At 38.6% G+C, this 19,355-nt stretch overlaps 1 protein-coding gene across 2 annotated transcripts in view; it reads right to left on the bottom strand.

The window, feature by feature from the left end:
• The window catches only part of LOC133649904 (uncharacterized), a 19,362-nt gene extending 1,164 nt beyond the window's left edge, over window positions 1-18,198 (bottom strand). Inside the window, exons 1-5 of one of the 2 annotated variants that reach the window (XM_062046602.1) lie at window positions 17,711-18,198; window positions 15,033-15,343; window positions 14,693-14,970; window positions 14,533-14,628; window positions 5,483-5,522 (exon numbers count right to left, since the gene is read on the bottom strand). In XM_062046602.1, coding sequence (XP_061902586.1) covers window positions 5,492-5,522; window positions 14,533-14,628; window positions 14,693-14,970; window positions 15,033-15,338 — 711 coding nt within the window. In that variant the 5' untranslated portion in view covers window positions 15,339-15,343; window positions 17,711-18,198 and the 3' untranslated portion in view covers window positions 5,483-5,491. The remainder of the gene's footprint in view (window positions 1-5,482; window positions 5,523-14,532; window positions 14,629-14,692; window positions 14,971-15,032; window positions 15,344-17,710) is intronic. The other variant, XM_062046601.1, reaches the window with a different exon arrangement.
• Between the last annotated feature and the right edge of the window lie 1,157 nt (window positions 18,199-19,355).

Here is a 19,355-nt window from a genome sequence, read left to right as displayed (position 1 = left end):
TGTTACTTAAAAACGACACAAAAGGGTTAAGATCAGATCTGGGCAAAGTACGGCCGCTGACATTTTCAAAGACATTTTTAAACCAGTGTTTTTTAACCATAGGGACAGAGAAAAAAAAAAAAAAAAAGGTTCTCAGCTGTGGGTACTCTGTTGTAATACACTTTTCCACCACTTGTGGCAGTAATGACAATATCAAACAGAAGTTTCTTCAGCGCAAACATCACGACTAAAGTGGTAAAGCTGGATTTTCCTTTACACTTAAATTTAATCAGCCTTTTTTTCTTCAAGAAACGTACGTATTGTTATTTTTTTTATTATGAATTTCATTAGAAGGTATTTGTTTTTACCTAAGCAGGCACAAGACATTGATCATACATAGACGTCCTTTAAAACGGACTTTGAAACAACCTTGCAAAATAGTTGTAGGACATACAACTAAATAAATAAATAAAAATACATGTGAACATTTAGCAAGATGGCACCTTATGGACACGAGACGTAACTGCACTTTCTGTCCATATAGATACAAATAGTGTTCATGTATGAGGTCTAGTCGTGCACATAGGACATATAATCCCTAGTTACAACCAATTAGAAATGTAGCGGTAAACGGTATAATGATAAACCACGGTAAAATTCCAGATGGTTATTTATATATATATATATATATATATATATATATATATATATATATATATATATATATATATATATATATATATATATATATATATATATATATATATATATATATATATATATATATATATATATATATATATATATATATATATATATATATATATATATATATATATATATATATATATATATATATATATATATATATAAAACCTACTCAGTGGCCTAGCGGTTAGAGTGTCCGCCCTGAGATCGGTAGGATGTGAGATCTTTCCATATATTCATATGTAAGTGTTACTTCTTTAGTTTCGTGGTCTAATTACAAAATAGCTAGTATTCTTCCTTCTTTCTCTCTCATAGTAAGGTGTGGGCCTTCTAGCAGTGGAATGCAGGGAATAGAGATAACTCAGGAAGTAGTCTAAACATCGAGGGTGGGAGCGAGGGACAGAGGGAAGAACACAGGAGTTCCGGGGTTTTTGGGGGAGATCGATCTAGGCTGGGCTAGGAAACGCTTCTGTACTGGATGGGTCTCACGTTTGTCTTCAAAGCTTTGAGAATAAACCACAAAATACCAACTACTGCCTGGTAATGAATTTAAACTTCAGCTTATGTGCCATAATAAGAATTTGGGAGTGACCAGCAGCTTAAAATCCCTGGGAGGAAGAGCTGTTCAACGCAACATCAAGGGTTGGAAGTAGAGGTTAAATCACCAAAAATGATTCCTGGGCGCGGCCACCGCTGCTGCTCACTACTACCCTCACCTCCCAGGGGGTGATCAAGGGTGATGGGTCAAATGCAGAGAATAATTTCGCCACACCTAGTGTGTGTGACAGTCATTGGTACTAACTTTATACGGTTTACATTTTTAATTAAGGAAAAACCGTCAAATATTAATGCATTTTAGGCAACACTGCTTACTGCCTGGAAACTGAAGCGCCGAAACAGCTGCGCAATAGAGCCGTTCGGCTGGAGAAAACATGGCGTCGACTACACGGACTTTGCTTTGAAAATGTTACCTCCGAGCCGATCGCTTCGTTTCACTTCATTTCAAATCGCTTCCACTTCCGTGGAGTGTCGGTGTGCGTTTAAGAACGCAATGCCGTTGGAGGAGAAAAATATTTAATGTTGCCGTTTCATTTTGAACGTAAAGCTGGGACTGAGAGTTAGCATGCAGCGAGGCAATGTGTCGGGAATGTTGCCACAAATTGTTTATAAAGTCTGTAGTTTGTCGACTGGGATACGTTGTTAGTGTTCCAATAACATCAATACTAGCTACAATGTTTTGTCATTTCATCGAACTGAACACAGGCTGAGTTGTCAGTGAGTCACAAAGATTGTGTATTAGATGTGAGAGGTATCCCTCCTGTTTATTTTTGTTGGCCAAACTGTTGCACTGAAACACATGGTTGTTGTTGAAGAACTAGGCTTGTTTATTACACTTTATCGTCATTAGTGAATTATATTTATATAGCGCTTTTCTCTAGTGACTCAAAGCACTTTTACATAGTGAAACCCAATATCTAAGTTACATTTAAACCAGTGCGGGTGGCACTGGGAGCAGGTGGGTGAAGTGTCTTGCCCAAGGACACTAGGATGGCGGAAACGGGGATCGAACCTGGAACCCTCAAGTTGCTGGCACGGCCACTTTACCGCCCCATTAGCCACACTGCTTTGTGTTTTATATTAAAATCAAAAAGTAAACACCATGTTTTTTGTCATTCCACAAAATAATTCATGTAACACAGCATTTTGTTAATGTTTTATGGTGTATAGTTTATTCCTATACGACACTTTTCTGCTCAAACTTCCAATGGATCTGTCCAGATAGAGCATGTACATGTACACACACTAGTACATATAAACTAGAGATGTCCGATAATGGCTTTTTTGCCGATATTCCGATATTGTCCAACTCTTAATTACCGATACGGATATATACAGTCGTGGAATGAACACATTATTATGCCTAATTTTGTTGTGATGCCCCGCTGGATGCATTCAACAATGTAACAAGGTTTTCCAAAATAAATCAACTCAAGTTATGGGAAAAAAAATGCCAACATGGCACTGCCATATTTATTATTGAAGTCACAAAGTGCATGATTTTTTTATAACATGCCTCAAAACAGCAGCTTGGAATTTGGGACATGCTCTCCCTGAGAGAGCATGAGGAGGTTGAGGTGGGCGGGGTTGGGGGGTAGGGGGTAGCGTCACGGAAGAGTTAGTGCTGCAAGGGGTTCTGGGTATTTGTTCTGTTGCGTTACGGTGCGGATGTTCTCCCGAAATGTGTTCGTCATTCTTGTTTGGTGTGGGTTCACAGTGTGGCGCATATTTGTAACAGTGTTAAAGTTGTTTATACGTCCACCCTCAGTGTGACCTGTATGGCTGTTGATCAAGTATGCCTTGCATTCACTTGTGTGTGTGAAAAGCCTTTAAGGTTTATTGGCGCTCTGTACTTCTCCCTACGTCCGTGTACACAGCGGCGTTTTAAAAAAGTCATACATTTTACTTTATGAAACCAATACCGATAATTTTGAAAACGATAGCGATAATTTCCAATATTACATTTTAAAGCATTTATCGGCCGATAATATCGGCAGTCCAATATTATCGGACATACCTAATATAAATGTATGTATATAACTTCAACAAAAAATACCTCTGTGTGAAAATGTAAAAATAGAGATAGAGGCATCCTGTAATAAAAAATCTGACACCCTATTAATGAACAAAAACACAAATATGTGTCTTTAAATATACAAATAACTTTTATCTAGAGAATTTTTTTTTAGATATTACAAATTACATGATGATCTCACGTTCACACCCCAACACCGTTTTACCAAACAATGAATAATCATGACTAAAAATCATGATTTCAATATTGATCAAAATAATCTTAATTATTATTTTGCCCATAACCTTGCAGCCTTATGTGCAAGACTAGACCTCATACATGAACACTATTTTTATCTATAGCAGGGGTCGGCAACCCAAAATGTTGAAAGAGCCATATTGGACCAAAAATTCAAAAACAAATCTGTCTGGAGCCGCAAAAAATTAAAAGCCATATTACATACAGATAGTGTGTCATGAGATATAAATTGAATTAAGAGGACTTAAAGGAAACTAAATGACCTCAAATATAGCTACAAATGAGGCATAATGATGCAATATGTACATACAGCTAGCCTAAATAGCATATTAGCATCGATTAGCTTGCAGTGACCAAATATGTTTGATTAGCACTCCACACAAGTCAATAACATCAGCAAAACCAGTGTTTCCCATAAACTGCCAAGATACATAGGCGGTGGGGGCGTGGCTATGGGTGTGGTCACCATGACATCATCGAGTAATTTGCATAATTTACTACAATGATATGATTTTCTCTAAAAAGGCTAAGAAAATGTATACTTACTAATTAATAATAACAGTTTTGTTTTAAACTTCCATCCATCCATTTTACAATATAATTACAACACTTTATGTACATATTTATATACAGATTTGAACAATAAGTTATTCACTGAAATATATTTATTAATTGTGGTTCTTACAAAAAATATATATTATAAAATATAAAAGCTAAAATGTCTCAAAGCTCTGCCCCTTTAATTAGTGCATACTAAATAATTTAACTTTAGCCTACTACTACAACCATATTATTTACCAGCAACATAAAGTGAAACAGAGGCAGAGGTGTCCTGCCACAGTCAGTAACAAATAAACAGAAAACAGTAGTGGTCAAATACAAATAAGGCAACAAGAGAAGTATCCTACACTTCTCTTTTGTAAAGTAAATGTGAACAGCCTATATGGGCATCTACATCAACTATATGATTTGCCTGAGAAGCTGGACAGGACAAAAAAAAAATTAAAAATAATTTTTTTTGTGGCGGCCTTAATTCTTTCGTGGCGGGCCGCCACAAATAAATGAATGTGTGGGAAACACTGAAAACTCACCTTTGTGCACTCACGCACAACGTTAAAAGTTTGGTGGACAAAATGACAGAAAAAGAAGTGGCATGAAACACGTCCTAGGAAGTCGGAGACAGTTATACATGTAAACAAACTGCGGTGAGTTCAGGGACCGCCAAAATTAGTAGGACAAAACGGCGCTCGCCAAATATTACAATCAGTGAAGCATGTTTAATATAAACAGTGTGCTTTATAACAATTAGGGAGGTTTGTGTCATGTTTGTCCTCATACAGAAACCATATTAAAACAAAAAATATAATTTTTTCCCCTCATCTTTTTCCATTTTTGAAAAAGCTCCAGAGAGCCACTAGGGCGGCGCTAAAGAGCCGCGGGTTGCCGACCCCTGATCTAAACGGACAAAAAGTGCAGTTACGTCTTATGTCCATCAGGTGCCATCTTGCAAAATTTTGACATTTATTTATAGCATTATTTAATTTCTGCCATACTACTTTGTGTATAATGCTTTCATATGCACATTCAACTTTATACTTGAGGTACATATATACATTTTGAATGTGTTCTTTGTGGGGGTTTACATTTTTTTTTAAATACTTGGTTAAAAGATTTCAGTATAAGTAGTTTTTGAAAGTTTTGAGCACATTTACAATTACCGTGATGATAATAATAATAACCATGATCATATTGGTCACAATAACCGTGATAAGAAATGTTCATACCGTGACATCCCTACAACTAATTATGCAAATTAAATTAAGTCGTAAGTAGATTGCTGTTCTGACCGATGATTAAAAGTGAAGCCAAGCAAGTGCAGTGACAGGAAGAGAGAAGGGTGTTGCTGACATGCATCTCAGTCGCATGCACAACTTTTAGTAAGATGGTTAGTCCGTCCGTATTTACCTTCTCCCGCTACTCCGTTACCTGGGAATAGTGGAAGTTCCTGTTGTAGGAGGAAAGCACACCTTGAACTGAGACACTTTTAGGCTATGTGTACACCAAGTCATTTAACCCATACAGTGTTTTTCAGGGTTAAAAATATTTTTTGCAAACCAGTAATTATAGTCTGCAAATGATGTGTTGTTGTTGAGTGTCGGTGCTGTCTAGAGCTCGGCAGAGTAATCGTGTAATACTCTTCCATATCAGTAGGTGGCAGCCGGTAGCTAATTGCTTTGTAGATGTCGTAAACAGCGGGAGGCAGGGTGCAGGTAAAATGGTGTTTAATGCTTCAACCAAAAATAACCAAATGTGATTGCTAGGGATGATGTTTGATAAGAAATTATCGAGTTCGAGCCCATTATCGAATTCGCTTATCGAACCGATTCCTTATTGATTCTCTTATCGAATCCAGATAGGTTGTTGTATATGGAAAAAACCAAAATATTTGGTTTAACAAAAGCTCACTTTTATTTTATAAGAAAAAACTAAAATAAAATAAATAAATAAATATTGACTGTTACCCCCATAAAAATAAAATAAAAATATTGACTGTTACCCAAAGTATATTAAGTGGGATTTTTCAGAAAAACAAATATATACAGTAACACAAAAACAACCTGTCTCTGTGATCACTATAGGTGTATAAATAATAATATAGTGTTAAATAAAATCAGTCCCTTGGGCACAAAACTGAAAATAATACAGCTCTCCAAAAAGTGCACTTCTGCTGCTATTGGAACATACTAACTACACACACAGGGAGACAGCTAACAAACAGTCCAAGACGTCTAATAAAGTTCCAAAGCAGATTAATCCATTTAGGCTCTTTATTGTTGTTGATCTTGCTTTGTCTTTTCCTATCTTTACTTTTGTCTTGCACTGGACTGTTATTTATTTCTTTAAACTGAAATACACACAACAAATGTATAAGCTATGTGATTCAATTAACATACTGAAATGTAATACACAATATGTAAATATTAGCTTCACACAAATATACAGTACTATCATCAAACAAATACTTCTGAGTGTTGAAACTATTTTGATGGTGGAAATACACGACTGGCAGCCATTTTAAGTTCTCAAAACATCCATTGAAACAGTGCACAAAAATCGTTTTTCAATAAACATCTTAGTATCAAATGTAACCACTTTCCACCTTAATATTGAGTTACATAAACAAGTTAAACAGTTTACTTACAGACTTATCTTTTCCAAGGCCTGTAAGAGCTAACACAACTTGTCTACTTCTCAATTGTCTCATGAACTTAACTGACGTCGCCAACCCGGAAGTGCCCAAACTAATGACGCGTAGTATTTTCATATCGCCACAAGGTGTCAGTAAGAGTCTACAATCAAATGGGCATAACATTGCCCATTTGGGATTCGAATAAAGAACCAACTATTTTTCTTTACTATAGTGGCCTTGATAACGGGAACCGGTTCTCAAAAAGGGATTCGAGTCCATGGAATCGGTTCTTTTCTTATCGAACAACCAGGAGAATCGGTTTCGAACATCATCCCTAGTGAGTGCCCCTAAGAAAAGGCATTGAAGCTTAGGGAAGGCTACGCAGAACGAAACTAAAACTGAACTGGCTACAAAAGCCATTGCAGCTATTTGGGATACAACGCTTCCCAGACGGCAAGAGAACTTTCCAATGCCCGGGTCCGCTGTGATTCTACTTAGTGAAAAACATCATAATGCAGTTATCACACAAGATAATCACATTGAATTATTTACATTATTTATAATCCGGGGTGTGGAGGGGGGCGCCAAAAGAATTTGATATGAGAATAAATATAAAGTTAAAATATAGGGTAGAAATGCACCCATTTGCAGGAAATGTAGTCTTGATTTTCAAAATGTTCTTTCAAGGCTTGCATGTCTACATTAAAACATTCTTCTTCATACTGCATTAATATATGCTACTTTTAAACTTTCATGCAGAGAGGGAAATCACAACTAAAAAAATCACCAATTTTTTCATACGGTGTTGATGTGGACATTTTTGCCTCTGCATTTTCATGGTCGGGCGTGTGGCACCGAATGGAGATAAGCACAGCCCTTTGAGACACTTTTGATTTAGGGCTATATAAATAAACATTGATTGATTGATTGATAAGCGTCTCCACAGACGTTACAATATTTGAACAATGATGACGAAAAACTGTTTTCTCTGTCGTGTCCGTGTGTCGAAAATTGTCATGCGCTTATTTTTTTATTTGATTTTGTGCGTGGCATATAATTGCTATGCGCAGAGGACGCTTGAGCAGTGCGCAATTGCACAGGCGCGCACCTTAGAGGGAACGTTGCTCGCACGGCTGTGCTAGCATCACAGCTAACGTTAGCCATGCTGCTACCTCTCTGCTCGGGGAGGGCGTATACGTATGTGACGTGTGTAAGAAGGTGCGCTTGCTGTCTGTGAGAAGGAGACACAGAAAAGAGTGAGAAGAGCCAGTCGCGTAATGCCAGCAGCGAAAAGCAACTGCGTGAGAATCCACAGACCTGTGGATGTGTTGAAGGTGTGCTGGAAAATGCGGAACGGAAATTAGGGAGCAGCAGAAAAGTGGAATGTATTATTTAAATCGCTGCGCTGGAAAACACGGACCGGAGGTTTTTTTTTTAAACTGTATCGGCATTTTCCCATGCCTTGCCGATATGCATTTTTTGGCAAATATCGGATCGGGACATCCCTAACCACAACACTGGATATTATTCAGACAAGTTCAATTTAATTGAAGAACTTGCACACAAAGCAACACTGGAGGTGACTATGACGTGTGCATTTTCCGCGCACGCGTACTAGGTTGCGTGGTGTGTGTGGACACGGATAAGGTTAGTTGTGATTTACCCTGGATAACCTTATCCGGGGGCAGCACGGTGGCAGAGGGGTTAGTGCGTCTGCCTCACAATACGAAGGTCCTGAGTAGTCGTGAGTTCAATCCCGGCCTCGGGTACTCCGGCTTCCTCCCACCTCCAAAGACATGCACCTGGGGATAGGTTGATTGGCAACACTAAATTGGCCCTAGTGTGTGAATGTGAATGTTGTCTGTCTGTCTGTGTTGGCCCTGCGATGAGGTGGCGACTTGTCCAGGGTGTACCCCGCCTTCCGCCCGATTGTAGCTGAGATAGGCTCCAGCGCCCCCCGCGACCCCGAAGGGAATAAGCGGTAGAAAATGGATGGATGGAACCTTATCCGGCTAAGTGTAAACGGGGCCTTAATGTCACCAAAGTTGAGGCCTTGCGTCGGATTCCAACGGCAGGAAACGAGGCGAGAACATTCCGGTGCTCTCAAAACACATTCTTGGGCCTGACCCCGCCCACTCTCTCCCCATGCTGTCTCCCCGTCATTGCATTCTTAATCCGCCGTTTGAAAGTGAGGCGGGAAGAATGCGCGGGGGAGGGGCAAGGGACGTCCCGGGGAAAGAGTGCACCGTGTGTTTGGAGGAGCGGGCCGGACCAACGGAACTCAGACACACGCCTCATTCACAGTTGTACAGTGCAACACCATCTGTTCACTCACATTAATCCACGCCGGGTCAAACTGTCCCCAATCAATTTCAAACTATGCTATTAAGTATCATTTGAACATGTTCAACTGTCATCTCAATGTAATAAAACTATTGGACAATCTTACTTGTTACACCATTGTAAAAAAAACAAACATTAAGAGCTTTTGTGACGTTACTATTTGTATAAGGTGTTCCTTAAGGAAACCTTGGTTGAATAGAAAATTGTAAGACTTTAAAGGTTACAAAAACAACTGATTCAACATTTTTCTGTAGAATGTAGTAGTGGGTGGGAGGGCACAACAAAAAAAATCGTTCCACGTCCGAATTGCGATTCTTATTCTGAATCTAGTCATCATTTACAAATTCTGAAAAAAAAAAAAAATTTAATAATGATTGTTATAAAACAAAAACATATACATATACTTACATACATATATATATATATATATATATATATATATATATATATATATATATATATATATATATATATATATATATATATATATATATATATATATATATATATATATATATATATATATATATGTGTGGGAAAAAAATCACAAGACTATTTCATCTCTACAGGCCTGTTTCATGAGGGGTTTCCACAATCCTCAGGAGATTTTAATAGAAGCATTCACATACCATGGTCTATATAGGGCACAGAGCGGGTGGGTACAGGCAGGCGTAGGGGCGTGGTGATTGACTCATGTGTTACCTAGGAGGTGTTTCCTTCTGTGACGGCATGCTGATACAATTTCGCTGCGCTTGTTGAGGGATGACAACTCTGGACGGTACATAATAAACAGTTTCTCTTTTAAGCATAGGTTGCATCTTTTGTTACCACTGTTGTAAGGTGTGCTGGATGCAAGAATTTGCCATGTTATTGAATATTCAACATTATTGTCTTTGAGATTCCAAATGTGTTTGCTGAGTTCTGTAGTGTTCCGGAGTCTTTTGCATCCGAAAGAAGCCTTGTGATTGTTGATATATGGGTGTTGGAATCACCACGCCCCCACGCTTGCCTGTACCCACCCGCTCTGTGCCCTATATAAACCATGGTATGTGAATGCTTCCATTAAAATCTCCTGAGGATTGAGGAAAACCCCTCATGAAACAGGCCTGTAGAGATGAAATAGTCTTGTGATTTTTTCCCCACACATACATATTACGCTCTACCACGGTATCGAGCACTATTTTTTGGATAATCTAATTAAGACATATATATATATATATATATATATATATATACACCGTAATTTCCGGACTATAAGCCGCTACTTTTCCCCCTCGTTCTGGTCCCTGCGGCTTATACAAGGGTGCGGCTTATTTACGGCCTGTTCTTCTCCGACACCGACGAAGAGGATTTCGGTGGTTTTAGTACGCAGGATGAAGACGATGACACAATGATTAAAGACTGACTTTTCATATACCGGTAGGCTGGTTACTTTGATAACGTACAGGCGAGCACTTTGTATTACTTTGCACCGTTGTATTATTTGTACTCTGCACGAATGCTGTTCGCCATGTCAAAGATGTGAAAGTTTGATTGAATGATTGAAAAATTTATTGTTAATAAATGGGACGCTTTGCGTTCCCAAACAGTCATCTCTGTCCCGACAATCCCCTCCGTGGTAGCAGGAACCCCTATAAACTACGGTAATTACACATCAAAACCCTGCGGCTTATAGTCGGGTGCGGCTTATATATGGAGCAATCTGTATTTTCCCCTAAATTTAGCTGGTGCGGCTTATAGTCAGGTGCGGCTTATAGTCCGGAAATTACGGTATATATATATATATATATATATATATATATATATATATATATATATATATATATATATATATATATATATATATATATATATATATATATATATATATATATATATATATATATATATATATATATATATATATATATATATACAAACAAACAAACACACACATATGTGACCTGTGCTGGCAAAATGAGTCACAATGAGGAAATTTTAAAAACTGAGTTGTTGTTATTTACACCTTCTCCATCTAAAGACCTTCAAAATGATATATGGTTTGTTGGAATCGGACAGAAAATGACCGAGTTACATCCGATTGAAGTCGACCAAGTTTGAGGGTCCGTTTTGAGAAAAACCAGCTTAAAGTTTACTGTTCCAGAACAGAATGTTCCAAAACAAAACTCCATAGCAACCATACCTTAAAAGTCCTTGTAGCAACACCAAAATTGGTACAATTAAAGTCAAATCCCATGTCTAAAGGAACAATATATATTCAACTCTATTGAAAACGGTTATGTACAAAAATGTCAACACTGTTATGTCACAGTTTTTTTGTTCACTGGTCAGTTTGTCAGCTGGTCAGCTGTCCGTAATATTCCTGACCAGCAGCACTAAGAAGTTTCGCCGACTGCAGTGAATTTAGCGCACTTGCAACCGCCTGTGTACCCTCTCCACCTTCTAAATCCATTACGCAATGTAAAACGGTCTAACTTGAGGGAACTCTCCTGAAGGAATCAATAAAGTACTATTTATCTATCTTATCCCCAAAAATATTAATTAAATGTTCGAAAATCACCATTTTTCACATAATATTCCGCTCGAATTACCGTGTGTTGTTTTTCATCAGGGCGCTGCCATGATAGCACAATGCACCGCGCGGGGTGATTCAACCAATGATAGCAAATATGGCTAGGGGGATTCCCCCTTATTGCCACCAGTGAGCGTTGAAAACACTTCATTTTCTCAAGGAATTTTAACACAAAGGACTAATTTCTGAAGACATACCTCGTACAAAACCTTCAAATAAAGGTGATTTAAGATGTTTTCTTGCTATTTCGATGATTGGGATCGCTAGATTGTGGCTTTATGGACTCATTTTTGTGAAAATCTCAATTTCAACCAAGATACATTTTTTTCACTTATTTGCCTGTAAGTCAAAATTAGCCTGTGCGCATTCCGACTCATTTTGCCAGCACGGGTCACATATATACACATTTTATACACACACACACACACACACACACACACACACACACACACACACACACACACACACACACACACACACACACACACACACACACACACACACACACACACACACACACACACACACACACACACTAGCGTTCAAAAGTTTGGGGTCACATGTAAATGTCCTTATTTTTGCAGGAAAAGCACTGTACTTTTCAATGAAGATAACTTGAAACTAGTCTTAACTTTACAGAAATACACTCTATACATTGCTAATGTGGTAAATGACTATTCTAGCTGCAAATGTCTGCTTTTTGGTGCAATATCTACATAGGTGTATAGAGGCCCATTTCCAGCAACTATCACTCCAGTGTTCTAATGGTACAATGTGTTTGCTCATTGGCTCAGAAGGCTAATTGATGATTAGAAAACCCTTGTGCAATCATGTTCACACATCTGAAAACACTTTAGCTCGTTACAGAAGCTACAAAACTGACCTTCCTTTGAGCAGATTGAGTTTCTGGAGCATCACATTTGTGGGGTCAATTAAACGCTCAAAATGGCCAGAAAAAGAGAACTTTCATCTGAAACTCCACAGTCTATTGTTCTTCTTAGAAATGAAGGCTATTCCACTAAATTGTTTGGGTGACCCCAAACTTTTGAAGGGTAGTATATATATATATAAATGCATACAGATATTTATAAACATATATATACACACACACACATATATATGCATACAGATATTTATAAACATATATACACACACATGTATACATATATATAAAGATTTTTTTTAAATTATTTTATTACAAGAATCAATTAAAAAAACACACTTAGTCCATAAACAAGCAACCAGAAGGAGTTTTTTTTCAAAACATGTAACCTGTTTTGAAAAAGTTCGATTATAATTATTATACCAAATAGGGATGTCCGATAATGGCTTTTTTGCAGATATTGTCCGACTCTTAATTACAGATACCTATATCAACTGATACCGATATATACAGTCGTGGAATCAACACATTATTAGGGATGTTCGATAATGGCTTTTTGCCGATATCCGATATGCCGATATTGTCCAACTCTTTAATTACCGATACCGATATCAACCGATACCGATATCAACCGATATATACAGTCGTGGAATTAACACATTATTATGCCTAATTTGGACAACCAGGTATGGTGAAGATAAGGTACTTTAAAAAAATCAAATAAAATAAGATAAATAAATTAAAAACATTTTCTTCAATAAAAAAGAAAGTAAAACACTATAAAAACAGTTACATAGAAACTAGTAATGAATGAAAATTAGTCAAATGAAGTGTTAAAGGTTAGTACTATTAGTGGAGCAGCAGCACGCACAATCATGTGTGCTTACGGACTGTATCCCTTGCAGACTGTATTGATATATATTGATATATAATGTAGGAAGCAGAATATTAATAACAGAAAGAAACAACCCTTTTGTGTGAATGAGTGTAAATGGGGGAGGGAGGTTTTTTGGCTTGGTGCACTAATTGTAAGTGTATCTTGTGTTTTTTATGGGGATTTAATAATAATAATAAAAATAATAATAATTAAAAAAAAACGATACTGATAATAAAAAAAAACGATACCGATAATTTCCGATATTACATTTTAAAGCATTTATCGGCCGATAATATCGGCACACCGATATTATCGGACATCTCTACACATTATTATGCCTAATCTGGACAACCAGGTATGGTGAAGATTAGGTCCTTTTTAAAAAAAAATGTTTTAAATAAAATAAGATGAATAAATTTAAAACATTTTCTTGAATAAAAAAGAAAGTAAAACAATATAAAAACAGTTACATAGAAACTAGTAATTCATGAAAATGAGTAAAATGAAGTGTTAAAGGTTAGTACTATTAGTGGAGCAGCAGCACGCACAATCATGTGTGCTTACGGACTGTATCCCTTGCAGACTGTATTGATATATATTGATATATAATGTAGGAAGCAGAATATTAATAACAGAAAGAAACAACCCTTTTGTGTGAATGAGTGTAAATGGGGGAGGGAGGTTTTTTGGCTTGGTGCACTAATTGTAAGTGTATCTTGTGTTTTTTATGTGGATTTAATTTAAAAAAAATAAAAAAAAATAAAAAAACGATACCGATAATAAAAAAAACGATAGACAATTTCCGATATTACATTTTAAAGCATTTATCGGCTGATAATATCTGCAGGCCGATATTATCGGACATCTCTATAAATAACCCAAAAATGTATATTGTGTTGTTTTCTTACTGTACTGAAAATGAACCGAACCGTGACCTCTAAACCGAGGTACGTACCGAACCGAAATTTTTGTGTAGCGTTACACCCTTAACCGATACCAAAGACTTGTATGGTGATACAGTTGTCAGCCCTGTTTTCTAGTTTCAGGATGAAACAAAACCAAAGTGATTTTTCTAAAGTGTTGGTCTGAGGTCTGGATTCTCCAGATGGAACTTCTGCGAACCCGACCATGAAAACAAAAGAGGCCTTACTTGTCGTCCCGCCCGATGAGCTCATCGAAGGCCCGGGAGAGATGCTTCAGCCTGCGGAGTCCGCTCGACACCGACTCTAGGTCTCGGTCGAGCTTCCTGTCACGGCACAGAGAAAATGTCAGAGCAAATTAGGCAAGTGTGAGCGACATGGCTGACTTACAGTCTCTGGTTCTGCGTGTTGGGGGACGCAAAGGGGCTACGCAGCGCCGCCATCCGAACCAACTGCCTCCTGCCTGCTCCGTGCTTAACCCCGCGCACGCCAGCGTCAGGAGTCCTCCTGCCTCTGGAGCCCGGGGTGCGGGCGGGTGTGGTCGCCGACCTGGGGGTGCGCCTCGGGGTCCGGGCGGGCGACGACGCGTTCTCGTCCTCTTCGCAGATGCGACCCGGGGTAGCCACCAGACACTCCTCACGGGAGAACTCCCTGGTCCTCTGCAACCTCTGGAGACGGACAGGACCAGGTCATTCTTGCCGACTCAGCAGGACTACCGGGCCGCGTCTACCTGATACACCCCGGTGATGGAGTTCCGAGCACTGCGGCCGAGCTTCCGGACCGCGCCGGCCTCCGGTTGCTCCTTCGCAGGCTCGACGTCGGTCTCCGGAAGAGACCCGGCCTGGACGGCGCGCAGCGGGAGACGCTTCCGCAGGGACATGCGCAGGGAATTAAGGGAGGACGAGGACCGGAGTTTGCGGAACCGGTCGGGTGCCTCAGGAGAACTCTCCGCGCCGTCGGACTCGTCCAGGGACGTGTGCGCCCGCCAGACTCCGACCACGGCTCGGCCAACTCCGTCCATCACTGAGGATGCCATTCAGACTGACAGACAAGGTTCAATTAAAAGACACTTAAAATGGTGCAGAACTATAATTGATCAAATACGGTATTTAACTATATACAACTGCAAATACGAGTCACGTCACACGGACAATGTTCATTATAAAAGATTAGTAACAGCAATTTGGACAATTAGACCAGTGTTTGATGAAGCTCTGTGTCTATCTACCACCACTACTGTTTTCTGTTTATTTGTTACTGACTGTGGCAGGACGCCTCTGCCTCTGTTTCACTTTATGTTGCTGGTAAATAATATGGTTGTAGTAGTAGGCTAAAGTGAAATTATTTAGTATGCACTAATTAAAGGGGCAGAGCTTTGAGACATTTTAGCTTTTATATTTTATAAGATATATTTTTTGTAAGAACCACAATTAATAAGTATATTTCAGTGAATAACTTATTGTTCAAATCTGTATATAAATATGTACATAAAGTGTTGTAATTATATTGTAAAATGGATGGATGGACGTTTAAAACAAAACTGTTATTATTAATTAGTAAGTATACATTTTTTGAGCCTTTTTAGAGAAAATCAAATCATTGTAGTAAATTATGCAAATTACTCGATGATGTCATGGTGACCACGCCCCCACCGCCACAGGTATCTTGGCAGTTTATGGGAAACACTGTATAGTCTGCAAATGATGTGTTGTTGTTGAGTGTCGGTGCTGTCTAGAGCTCGGCAGAGTAACCGTGTAATACTCTTCCATATCAGTAGGTGGCAGCAGGTATCTAATTGCTTTGTAGATGTCGGAAACAGCGGGAGGCAGCGTGCAGGTAAAAGGGTATCTAATGCTTGAACAAAAAATAAACAAAAGGTGAGTGCCCCCAAGAAAAGGCATAGAGGCTTAGGGAAGGCTATGCGGAACGGAACTAAAACTGAACTGGCTACAAAGTAAACAAAAACAGAATGCTGGACCACAGCAAAGACTTACTGTGGAGCAAAGATGGCGTCCACAACGTACATCCGAACATGACAATCGACAATGTCCCCACGAAGAAGGATAAAAAGAAAGTAGATGCGGGAAATATCGCTCAAGGGAAGACATGGAACTGCTACAGGAAATTACCAAAAAAAGGGAAAAAAACATCAAAATAGGTGCGCAAGACAAGAAGTAAAACACTACACACAGGAAAACAGCAAACAACTCTAAATAAGTCACGGCGTGATGTGACAGTACACCTACTTTGAGACAAGAGCTAAAGTGATGCATGCTTGGTTATGGTTTGAATTCATATCCGACAATTGCGACAACAACTTTTTACTGTCAACTGAGTTTCGTTTTTAATGATTTCTGCTGGCGGTGCAAAAAAATGTGCCTTATTTTGAGTTTGTTGTTGTTTCCTGTGTGTAGTGCTTTAGTTCTTGTATTGCGCTGTTATTTTGCTGACCCTTCCTGTTTTGTTGGTGTTCTCCTGTAGAAGCTTCACGCCTTCTTTTGAGTGCTATTGCCCGCACCGGCTTTGTTTTCGCAATCAAGACTATTTAAGTTGTGCGTACGCTATCCTTCTTTGTGGGGACATTGTTGATTGTCATGTCATGTACGGATGTGCTTTGTGGACGCCGTCTTTGCTCCACACGCTGTAAGTTTTTGCTGTCGTCCAGCATTCTGTTTTTGTTGACTATGCAGCCAGTTCAGTTTTACTTTTGTTTTACATAGCCATCCCTATGCTTCAGTGTCTTTTCCTAGCGGGACTTGCCTTTTGTTAATTTTTGGTTTAAGCGTTACATACTTTTTTACCTGCACGCTGTCTCCCGCTGTGCTCTGCATATTGGGATCACGACAAACCATCCTCGACGCGTTCCGACTTCTACAAAGCAATGAACTACCTGCTGCCACCTACTGGTATGGAGTATTACAAGATTACCCTGCCAAGCTCTACACAGCACAGGCACTAGACAACGGCACATTATTAGGATTATTGATTTGCAAAAAATTGTTTTTTGGACCAATTAGGTTAAGTTGCATAATGTCCCACGGCACACCAGACAATATCTCACGGCACAGTGGTTAAAAATCACTGAATAAGACAATACAAATATAATTAACGTTGACAAATGATACGTTCACAAAAAATGGAAAACAAAGTTTTGCCGTTAGATGATTAACTATTGTCATGCTATGCGCCTAAAATAACACGGTTAATCAGACTTATCGCCTCTGGGCAGGAATAAAAACAACAATTAATACAAACAAAGGGTGGAGGTCGCGGGTGAAACAAGGGATTTTCAAACAACTACGGCCGTGAACGCACCATTAGCTTCTTGGGAGCTAGCTAACAGTTCGAGTTCTCTACGCAGCACGATAGAGAGTAGAATAATATAAAGTGTAATAATGTCAGACTTACCTTGAAAAAAAAAACACTTGTGGGAGACGAAGAAGGTCCTCTTTCGGTGTCGGCGCTTGTTTGAATTTGGCGGTGAATCTCAACAACGCCCTTCGAGTTGACTCCCTTTGTGTGACGTCACGCCAGCGTTGCCATGTGGGAAACGACAAGCTGTTGTACCGGAATATCAAACGTCTCGTATTTTGAGGTAAATTATCGTACATATCCAAATTGGACGTCATTTTTGATACAGTAAAAAAATACCTCAACTCGTGTACGTAACAGCTTACGAAGTAGTTTTATAAATAAGCCTTGTTGGGAAAAAAGCTAGTCCCCCCACCTGGTTGTAAGGAGGCGCATAATCAGGCATTGTGAAATATGTGACCTATTTGCTTACATCCATATATTGACGCGTCAAATTATCGTACAATATCCTTTTTTTAAATTATTAATCACAGTCATTAGTTACATTATCGTACCTAAAGGAGTCTTTTCCTCTGTCTGGCAACGCCGCGTCAAACAGAAGCCCCGCCCCTCGCTAGCAAAACCTTTCACATTACTTCCGGTACTCCGATGCGCTAAACTCTAAATGCAATTAAAAATAATTTACAATTTGAAATCTTACATTTTATCCCTTGTGTGTTGAGAAATAAAATAAAAAAAACATAAATATTTGTTTAATTAAATTTACGATTAATTAGTAGTCATACGTCAGTTGACCTGCAGATGTCGCTAGAGTCTGCGTTATGGCGCGGTAAGGCCTTTGTTATTGTGGGACATTTAAAATGTGAAATTAATAGATATTAGTTTGAATAGGTTTACATTTAAAGCACAATTACCGTATTTTTCGGAGTATAAGTCGCACCGGCCGAAAATGCATAATAAAGAAGGAAAAAAACATATAAGTCGCACTGGAGTATAAGTCGCATTTTTTGGGGACATTTATTTGATAAAAGCCAACACAGAGAATAGACATTTGAAAGGCAATTTAAAATGTCTAAAGAATAGTGAACAAAAGGCTGAATAAGTGTACGTTATATGAGGCATAAATAACCAACTGGTATGTTAACGTAACATATTATGGTAAGAGTCATTCAAATAACTATAACATATAGAACATGCTATACGTTTACCAAACAATCTGTCACTCCTAATCGCTAAATCCCATGAAATCTTATACGTCTAGTCTCTTACGTGAATGACATCAATAATATTATTTGATATTTTACGGTAATGTGTTAATCATTTCACACATAAGTCGCTCCTGAGTATAAGTCGCACCCCCGGCCAAACTATGACAAAAACTGCGACTTATAGTCCGAAAAATACGGTAATCAATGAAAGGGCGCAGCAAATGTCCCGATTAAGTCGTTTAACCAGGACTATTGGCAACACTCTGCTTTGACTTTATATAACATGTTTTGTAACGAGGAAATGCAGATTTATGACTTATCATTTCAAGAATCCTCATATTTCTCTGTTGATAGTTAACTTGACGAGGTTTTCAACCTGAGCTGTAATCAACCCTCGCAGCATCCTCAATCTGTCTGACTCACTGGACACGCCCGCTGGCGGTCCGTTATTTGGGTTTTATTGGCGAGAAAGCCGCGACCTTGAACGTTGACAGACTTCTTTTGTCTCGTTAAAAGTAAATGTATAACGCCAT

Source organism: Entelurus aequoreus, linkage group LG05, assembly GCF_033978785.1.
Source record: "Entelurus aequoreus isolate RoL-2023_Sb linkage group LG05, RoL_Eaeq_v1.1, whole genome shotgun sequence".
Lineage (NCBI taxonomy): Eukaryota > Metazoa > Chordata > Actinopteri > Syngnathiformes > Syngnathidae > Entelurus > Entelurus aequoreus.
This window is presented reverse-complemented; position numbering and strand designations above follow the sequence as displayed.